Source organism: Piliocolobus tephrosceles, chromosome 16 (genome assembly GCF_002776525.5).
Source record: "Piliocolobus tephrosceles isolate RC106 chromosome 16, ASM277652v3, whole genome shotgun sequence".
NCBI lineage: Eukaryota > Metazoa > Chordata > Mammalia > Primates > Cercopithecidae > Piliocolobus > Piliocolobus tephrosceles.
Genome location: NC_045449.1, coordinates 308,562 through 318,571, shown reverse-complemented (window position 1 = coordinate 318,571; position 10,010 = coordinate 308,562). Strand labels below are relative to the sequence as shown.

The 10,010-nt window shown below is 51.5% G+C and overlaps 1 protein-coding gene across 4 annotated transcripts in view; it reads left to right on the top strand.

Moving 5' to 3' along the window:
• The window catches only part of VPS53 (VPS53 subunit of GARP complex), a 171,721-nt gene extending 168,351 nt beyond the window's left edge, over positions 1 to 3,370 (top strand). For 2 of the 4 annotated variants that reach the window (XM_023193353.2, XM_023193356.1), the window contains 2 exons: positions 838 to 942; positions 1,463 to 1,633. In XM_023193353.2, the coding sequence (XP_023049121.1) occupies positions 838 to 942; positions 1,463 to 1,633 (276 nt within the window). The other 2 variants (XM_023193352.2, XM_023193355.2) reach the window with 2 other exon arrangements.
• Positions 3,371 to 10,010: the final 6,640 nt, after the last annotated feature.

Sequence of the window (10,010 nt, the reverse complement as noted above, 5' to 3'; positions counted from 1 at the left end):
GGAGCAGCCCGTGTGGGTGAGGACGGAGCAGCCCGTGTGGGTGAGGATGGAGCAGCCCGTGCGGGTGAGGACGGAGCAGCCCTTGTGGGTGAGGATGGAGCTGCCTCATCGTGTTCTTCCCCTGCTGCTTACTGTTGGGGAGGAGAGCATGCGGTCTGGGAATTATCTGCAGAGGATGCCTGAGTGAACTCCTCCTTGCCACTCTTTGGTTCAGCCTCAGGAATTCAAAACAAATCAGTCTGCTGGGGAAAGAAAATCAGATACTACATTCCAGAACCAAATGGAAATGAACGAGGGGTGCAGTGCAGTTCCTTTGTTTGCGTGTTAATTGATAGTTTAACTGAGTCGTTACGTGAAGTTCCAGATTTTAAATCTTCAAAAAGGTGAGGCAGCTTTGGTATTTTTGTTTTTGCAGAAATCCACTTACCTATACCAGCTGTTTTTGCCACCCATTTCTCAGGAATCACAGTACATCAAGGCAGAAGAATCAAGTACCATATACTCATGAAATGCCTCCAGCAGGAGACCCTCTCACGCAGTTTCCCAAATGGTTCTGATAGTTTAAAAATCACCTGGGACCCCACCCAGGCCTACTGAATTACAGTCTTTAGAGGAGGGTCCAGGAACCTGTACTTCACAAAGCAGCGCAGGTGTATTTAGGATTCAGCACATTTAGGACATTGCTCTAGTGGCGTGTGAAGATGAGATGGGCCATTGGGGCGTTTGTAGGTTGGGTTGTTGCTGCTTAAGGAAACCTCGCAGAATCCATTTTGCGCTCGACTGGCAAGTGAGGAGTGAGTTTTCCTGAGGGGCCTGCTCCTGTCTCCTCCGCCGTAGGTAGTGATGGCCCCTCATGAACCACTGGTGGTGTTTGTTGACAACTACATCAAACTCCTCACAGACTGCAACACAGAAACCTTCCAGAAGATCCTGGACATGAAGGTCAGTGCAGGGTCCTGTTTCGTCCACACCTGCTCATCCACCTCACACTCAGCGGTCCTTCACCGGGGGGTTGGGATATAGGTTCCTGGGGGGCTTTCTCAAAATGCATGTGCCTGGCTCCACACAGCAAACCGGATTCTGAGAAGCCTCTGGAGGAGGATGGCCCCAGGCCTCTGCACCTCGGGATTCCGACAGGCCCTGCGTGCCCTGCTGAGACCCCTGCGCAGGGAGGATGGGGCAGGGGGATGAGGACAGGAATGTTATCCTTCCCACCGCCTGGACCTGCCCCTTCTCCTCTCTCAGCCCCTTCTTTCTCTTCCTTTACCTTTTCTTCCCCTCTCTTTTTTCTCCCACACTACTACCCAGGCCTGGTGAGTCCCCTGAGGAAAGGGTTCGCCCTCCGCCTGGAGTAACTATGCTGTCTGCAGAGCCTCTGCTGACCCCGTACCCAGGTACTGCGCTCTCCCCTGTGGGCCGTTCTGACCCAGACTTCCTGACGGTTCTCCTCTCTCAACCTCAGGGGCTGAAGAGGAGCGAGCAGAGCAGCATGCTGGAACTCCTGCGCCAGCGGCTCCCCACACCGCCCTCAGGGGCGGAAAGCTCCAGCTCGCTGTCACTGACGGCACCAACACCAGAGCAAGAGTCGTCCCGCATCCGCAAGCTCGAGAAGCTCATTAAAAAGAGACTGTAGCAGCAGCAAGGGGCCTTTGCTCCTGGCCGGCGACCCCCGTTCCTCAGAAGCCCCCAACCCCTCCTGTGCTCCCCGGCACTCTCACATCGTCGGTCTTCAAGCTTTCGGGGACATGTGGGTTGTTAGAGTCTCTCCCAGGCCCTGTCTCACTTCCTGCCCTAATCGGAGATGCCGAGCAAGGGCTGGGCTCTGAGAGGGCGATTTCGATGATCTCTGGTTCCCGAAGCAGAGGCAGCAGTCGGGGGAAGGTCCCTAAGCTGCCCTTGACTCATGCAGCCTCCCCATGGCAGTCGCAGCCTCTGACACACGGGCCCCACCATGCTCCCACCCGTCCAGGCAACTTGAACAAGGATGCCTGGATCTCACTTCTCCTCCCTCTTTCTGTGGCTGGCTGAGGTTTCACCTTCTGCCAGAGCTGAGTTTCCTCTCCCATCTCTGGGTTTGGCCCTAGGGCCTGAGTTAGTGAAGTGGCAGATGACAGGTTCTTCATGGAGGCAGTGGAACCAGGCGTATTCCCATGGAAATCCCAGTTTCCTGGCCCATATTTTGTTTCTGATACTTGTCACGACCTTACATGACCAGTTATCCCTGTGTTCCTGCTGTTTCTCAGTTGTCTCCAAAGGAGAGATGTCCTCTGTGTCTGTCACCCAGGAAGGGCGTATGTGCCAGGCCTTCAAGCAGGTGTCCTGTCTGCCCTGTGGCTCCTGACTTGGGTAAGGGCAGACCCAGATCTGACAGTGGCTCTGCCTGGCACACTCACCAGGCTGTGTGAGCAGATTCTTTCCTCCTTTATTTTTTTCTTTTAGAGACGGGGTCTCTCTCTGTCACCCAGGCCGGAGTGCAGTGGCACGATCTAGGCTCACTGCAACCTCTGCCTCCTGGGTTCAAGCAGTTCTCCTGCCTCAGCCTCCTGAGTATATGAGATTACAGGCGTGAGCCACCACGCCCAGCCCCTTCCTCCATTTCTTTACTCCCACTCTGCTCCTGGCTTCTGGGGAAGGGAAACCAGGAAGTTCACTTGGAAAACGTTTCCTAGGCTTTCTCATCCGATGAAGCCATGGGAACACTCAGGATGTCCATCCCCTCGAATCCGTTTCTACCCACTCATCTTCAGGTCCACAGCACTTGCCTGTGTCATCTGAAATAGCAAGGGTGATGTGCAGTGTCCCATTTGTATGTTCCTGTGTCATGAGAAGGAGCCTGGGGTTCTGGATGCCTCAGGAACAGAATATGGACCTTAAACACCAGGCTGAGAGCCTGGCCTGGCACGCAGCCTGCCCTGCCTGCCCTTCCTGTCCACCCCGGGCTCTCTGCAGCAGGGCTTGCCAAAGAGACTGCTCCCGGCCTCTCGCATCATCCTGCATCCAGAGAACAGGCAGCATATCGAGCCGTTACCCTGATTCACTCGGTTCCCTTGAAACCAAGCCTCAGTTAACCGTGACTACAGCTACAGGCAACCACTGTTGTTGCTGCCTGCTTTTGCTCAAGAATGATATCTTGACAGGCACAGTGGTTCATGCCTGTAGTCCCACCACTTTGGGAGGCCAAGGCAGGAGGATCGTTTGAGCCCAGGAGTTCGAGACCAGCCCAGGCAACATAGAGACCTCTACAAAAATAAAAATTTGCAAGGTGTGGTGGCATGCACCTGTAGTCCCAACTGCTAGGGAGGCTGAGGTGGGCAGATTGCTTGAGCTCAGTAGTTTGAGACCAGCTTGGGCAACCTGGTGAAACCAAAAATAAAAAAACTTGACCGGGCGTGGTGGCTCACGCTTGTAATCACAGCACTTTGGGAGGCTGAGGCGGGTGGATCACCTGAGGTCAGGAATTCGAGACCACCCTGGCCAACATGGCAAAACCCTGTCTCACCTAAAAATACAAAAATTAGCCAGGTGTGGTGACGGATTCCTGTAATCCCAGCTACTGGGGAGGCTGAGGCAGGAGAATCACTTGAATCCGGGAAGCGGAGGCTGCACTGAGCAGAGATCACGCCACTGCACTCCAGCCTGGGTGAGAGAGCAAGACCCTGTCTCAAAAAGTTTTCAGGACAGAGGAAATTTCCTGAAAATCTGTAAAACTCGTAACAGCCATATAGTAGGAATAAGGTTTGAAAATCTGCCTGGAAACCTGATTTCCTCGTCCCCCACCTTGTTTCCCAGCATAACCACTGCTCTGTGCCCCTGCCCTCTCTGCCAACCTTTCTCCCCGACGCCGTGCAGCTCTGATCCTGAGCCTCATTTCTTCATCGGCTTCCAGAATGTCCTTGCTAGCTGGTATGACTCTCATGCATCGAGCATCTCCAATTCGAGAATGTGGAGGAGAAAATAAGTGGTGTGAGAAGGGCGTGCAGCCTTTAGTTGAGGTCTGTGAGGAAAAGATTCCAAATAAGACAAGGGCAGGGAGGGGGTCGGGAGAGCCCCCGGGAAGCCCTGTAGAAGGCCCCCCAGCCCACGGGGTTTCTGTGGTTATGCAGCCTGAGCTGTACAGTTGAGGAGGGGCAGTGGGGCCCATCTCCAAATAGCACGGCCAGTTCAGCCGTCTGTCCTCGACCCGGGAGAGCTGGGAAAGCCAGTGGACTCCCGCACCTGGTTCTTGTCACTCCCAGCGTTTTGTGTACAGATCCCCGCTTCTCTTTTTGGTTCGTTGGTGAGGAGTCGTTTTCCGGACGGTTCCATCACAGCATTGAGCTGTCAAGCTCCTGTTTTCCACAGTTGGTGGTCACAGCCCGGGAAGCTGCTGCCTTGATTTGTTACATTGTCAGTAATCCCCAAGGAGCCAATGGATGTCAGTAGGAGTTCTGTTCAGTGTCTCCTTGATGGGGACTGAGGACTGTGTAAAGGCGCTGTGTTTCTTTTCTGGGGGTGTGCATCAGAACCACCTGGGGCCTTTTAAAAACTACAGATGCCAGCCTGGCGCGGGGGCTACGTCTGGAATCCCAGCACTGTGGGAGGCCAAGGCGGGTGGACCACCAGCTCAGGAGATCCATACCAGCCTGGCCAACATGGTGAAACCCTGTCTCTACTAAAAATACAAAAATTAGCTGGGTGTGGTGACGGGTGCCTGTAATCCCAGCTACTCGGGAGGCTGAGGCAGGAGAATCGCTTGAACCTGAGAGGTGGAGGCTGCAGCGAGCCAAGATCGCACCACTGCACTCCAGCCTGGCGGCAGAGTGAGACTCCATCTCAAAAAAAAAAAAACAAAAAACAAAAAACATGCCTGGAGATGTTGAGTCCGTAAGTTTGGATGGGGCCTGGCATACAGGTTAAAAGTCGCACAGGTAGTTATAATGTTTGCACCTTGTTAAGAGCCATTGCAGCAGAGACAGGTTTGCTTTGTGAAAGGGCTCCTGCCGCACGTTTTCATGCGTGCCTGTGTTTCTGACTCTAAGCTCAAAGTGTGCCAACATTGCACTTGAGCTGGTACCAGCATGGAGGATTCTTTACCGATAACAGCTTTCATTTTAAACTTGGGTTGGGCCAGGCGCAGTGGCTCACGCCTGTAATCCCAGCACTTTGGGAGGCCGAGGTGGGCGGATCACCTGAGGTCAGGAGATCGAGACCAGCCTGGCCAACATGGTGAAACCCCGTCTCTGCTAAAAATAAAAATAAAAAAAAAGCCAGGCAGGTGGTGGGCGCCTGTAGTCCCAGCTACTTGGGAGGCTGAGGCAGGAGAATCACTCGAATCCGGGAGGTGGAGGTTGCAGTGAGCCGAGGTCCCACCATTGCACTCCAGCCTGGAAGACAGCGAGACTCAACTTTTGTTGGTGGGGACCATGCCAGGAATTGGGCTCTGAACATACTAATTAGGATTCTTCTTGTTTTGATGACCAAACCCCAAGCAGAAGCTTTATTTATTAACATCACTTCAAAAATAACGTATCAAAGGAGCACCCTAGGCCGGGTGCGGTGGCTCACATGCTTTGGGAGGCTGAGGTGGGAATATTGCTTGAGCCCAGGACTTCAAGACAAGCCTGGGCAACAGAGTGAGACCCCATCTCTGTTAAAAAAAAATAGGCCGGGCACAGTGGCTCATGCCTGTAATCCCAGCACTTTGGGAGGCCAAGACAGGTGGATCATGTGAGGTCAGGAGTTCGAAACCAGCCTGGCCAATGTGGTGAAACCCCGTCTCTACTAAAAACACAAAATAAGCCAGGCATGGTGGTGGGCACCTGTAACCCCAGCTACTTGGGAGGCTGAGGCAGGAGAATCGCTTGAACATGGGAGGCAGAGGCTGCAGTGAGCCAAGATCATGCCATTGCACTCCAGCCTGGGCGACGGAGCAAGACTCTCTAAAAAAAAAAATAATAAAAGGAGCACCCATGGATGAAAGCAGCAGCTAACAGCTCTGTGATTCAGCCAAACCTAGATATTGTGCCCATTCCTTCCCCTCAGTCCATTTTCTCTAGCCCCTTTAAAAACCAAAAAACAAGCTTAACTTTGAAGTCACTTTGGGTTTAAAATAAATAGTGATAATTTGTATAATCAATAGAGTTCAATCTGCTCTTACTATGGGGACTTCTCTGAAAGCTGGCTTAGCGGTGCCTCGGCCAGAGAACATTCTGTGTGGACTCTTAACAGTGAAACAGGAGGCGTAGTGGACAAGGTGTTGTGATCTCCAAACCCAGCTCAGGGATTGAAGCTAACTACCGCCACTCCTTCCTCTCTCGAAGAACAAAGAGCCAGTCCCCAGGACTCTGCCCATTCCTGAGAAGGGGTGCCTGGTTTCTTATGTCTAGGGTGGCTCCTCCATGCAGGTCAGACAGGACTGAGAGCAGACAAGCCGAGACCAGCATGACCAACACAGGGCACGCAGGGCAGGTCCGAGGCTGCTGCCTGATGCGGGGTACGGCACCAACCCTTCCTGAATTGCCTTCGGATGAGGAGACCTGGTTCCCTGTTGACAATGCCAGGGGAAATGCTGCAAGTGCACAGCTGGAAATGGGATTCCTTCCCCAGGAAGAGCACTCGGAACAACCTGCCACAACCTGCCTGCTGGAGGGTGACAGCAAGTGTCTCACACTTCTTGTGAACTCCAAGTCAGATTCCTAAAAATAAAATAGAGCTACACTGGGCCATTGAAGCAAAAGCCTTAGAAACGTGGACACGTGACATGCTGGCCTACATGACGGGTTCGATTACATTTTATATATTAAATTAAAATTCCCAGTTTAGTATTCATCAGAATAGCCTCTTGGACCTTCGAAGTTCTACACCTTTGGGAGATACAAATTTCCTTAAAATAAAGGGATTTTTTGTGTGTGTGTAAATAGCTTTCATTTTCTCCATCTGGAAGTGATTTCTCCCTGCGTGTCGGAGCACAAAATACTGCCATTAATTAGAGCATTACTGGATGTCGTTGGCTAGAATGTATTTCCTTACTGCTGACAGAAAACAGAACAGACTCTAGGAAAGAATTAGCAGGCCCGTGACCTTGGCCCCTCCCAGTGGCTGCCCTCCCTTCCCTGACAGTCTAAGGAAGCGACATGTGGGAGCAGAATGTGGCCGCCCGGGCCCAGTCCTGGCATGTCCAGTTGCAGTAGAGTCTCTGTCATGTGTAAAGTGTTTCACTTCTGACTTGGAACCTTCTTGCCCTGTGAATTTCTATCCTGTGAACATTCCCTTCTCTGTCCTTGCCGTTCCCCTCACAGCCTGCTCTTCCAGTGACTGCCAAGTGATTTCTCTCCTGCACGCGTGAGTCCGTCCTGTTTCCTTAGTAGCTGGATGGACGTTTTGCCATGAAAACTCTTTGGGAAGTCCTGTGTCCTTTCAACAGTGGAAAGCTGGCTGCGGCCCTTCCATTAGGCTCCAGGATCATTACCTCGTTTCCATTCTTTGTTTTCAACAGCTCCCCATTTTACTAGGGAAGCCAAGGGATCAACCTAATGAGAAAAGAACCTTCCCCGTAGCCCACCTGGAAGGGCATTGCCTGCCAGCTCCTTCCTTCTCACCTACGTGAACAGGAGGGAAGAGGTGGCAATCCGTGGGACATGAAGGACGTGTCCACTTGAAATGAAAGGAGCCTGGGATTGGAAGCGTCCACAGAAGACCTGATCTGCAGGGCCTTGATCTGGACCTGGCACTTTGACATTGGGCGAGTCACCGATCCCCTGAGCATCTGTTTTCAATATTGGTGAGAGGGGATTATAATGAATATTGCCTGTGAAGGTCACACGAGACCGGGCTATATGCACTTGCTCTGCAAAAGCCATAAGGCAGTGTGAAGTGTGTTCGTGATCACCTGCGGGCAGGAGCCTGTGGCTGTCTTGCCTGGACTGGCTTTTTTAAACATGGCTGAGCGGTGACAAATCCTGCGGCCGCGTGCAGACTGCATCCGCGGCGAGCTCAGCATATCTGGTCTTTTGCCTTTTTAGGTCATGGCTGTGATTTCCAGCCTACACGAGAGTTTTAAAAGGCTGAGCAGTATCCCCTTCCCCTGGCAGCTGCTGCTTCCGTAGCATTTAGGAATAAACCTGCAGACACTGAGAAGAGAGCTTCCTCCCTCCTGGGGCTGGTGGCGAGGCTGTCTGTTGTGGAAAATAGGGCACATCTCCTGTGAATGCAAACTGCAAGGGTTGCCAGAGGCTCCCTTCCAAAAAACTTCCTTAGGTGTCTGGGGACCACAGAGCAGACTCTTCTCCCGACAGGGACAAAAAATCTTGCCTGCCTTTGTTTCTTTTTCTTTTTTTTCCTTTTACTTATTCTTTATTTTATTTTATTTTATTTTATTTTATTTTATTTTATTTTATTTTATTTTATTTGCTATGATGCCCAAAACCCGAAGCAAGATTAACTTGGGACAGGCAGTTCTAACTGGGAACCCTGAGCCTGCAGGCTTCCCAGTTTGGATTACTTTCCAATTGTGTTTCAAAGATGTTTAGACTTTTCCCAAGGCCAGCCCAATCCTTGTAATCAGCCCAAAAGTTCCTCTCTGGCTCTGTCTGTCCCCTTTGAGGGTGTTGGCTCAGAGAACCTGGGGCGATATGAGATGTTAAAATAAAAATAATGTCCAACGTCTGGGGCGATATAAGATGTTAAAATAAAAATAATGTCCAACGTCTCGCCCCCGGGAGTGCTGCTCACTTCATCCCAGGGCTCCGGGAGCTTCTGCTCAGTCATCAAATGGAATTTGCACAATTGTCTTCCTCCTGTTTGGGGTAATTTTTCAACAAGTGAGAAATTAAGAACAGCTTCTCAACAAACTTCCCTCTACTTCCAGGGCCAAGAAAAGTATTTGCAGAGTGGGCTGCAGCTTTCAGGGGTCTCAGGTGAAATGGTGGCAAGAAACCCCAGCTCCCTTCACGTGTTTGCTCTGTGCTGATGGAAAAGGAAGGCGTTTCTCTGCTGCCAAAGAGACTCCATTCCACAGGGTTCTTCACAAAATCAAGCACTGCGATGGACGGACGGGAGCAGCCACTGGAGGGCTTTAGAAGACAAATGGAAAACATATCAAATGCTGTATAAAGAAAACATCTGTTTACACACACAGCCCCCCACAGCCTCATACTCACACCCAATATCAAATGCTGTATAAACATCAGTTTACACACAACCCCTCACAGCCTCATACCCACACCCCATATCAAATACTGTATAAACATCAGTTTACACACACACAGCCCCTCACAGCCTCATACGCACAGCCAATATCAAATGCTGTATAAAGAAACATCAGTTTACACACACACAGCCCCCCACAGCTTCATACCCATGCCTCTCACATGCTTGCACTGCCCTAAAGGATCCAGAGCATTGGCTCAGCAGCTGGCTAGCTCGGAGGTCAGAGGAGGGTGCTGAGGGGAGTGGAGGTCAGTTGGGGTAGCCCTGGGCCCTGGCTGCACAGTCCAGCTGCCGTGTGGCCTGCCTGTATTACCTTTGGTCATGAGAGGGTCTAGGCGATTCAGGGCTATCTGTACATGTTGGTGGGGTGGGAAGGAAAAGGTAACTGCATATTTACTGTGTCCTGGATACGTTATCACATCTCATTGGATCAAATTCCTGCTAAGTTTAACTCCGTTTACCGGATGGGACTTGGAGTCTCAGAGAGGGTAAGTGACAGGCCCAAGGATATGTGGCTGGTAAGGAGGCGTGCCAGGATTCGATGTGTGACTGGTAAGGGGTGAGCCAGGATTTGATGTGACTAGTGAGGGGGTGAGCCAGGATTCGATATGTGACTAGTAAGGGGGTGAGCCAGGATTTGATATGTGACTAGTCGGGGGTGAGCTAGGGTTCGACATGTGACTAGTAAGGGGGTGAGCCAGGATTTGATAAGTGACTAGTGAGGGGTGAGCCAGGATTTGATATATGCCTAGTCGGGGGTGAGCTAGGGTTTGATATGTGACTAGTAAGGGGGTGAGCCAGGATTCGATATGTGACTAGTGAGG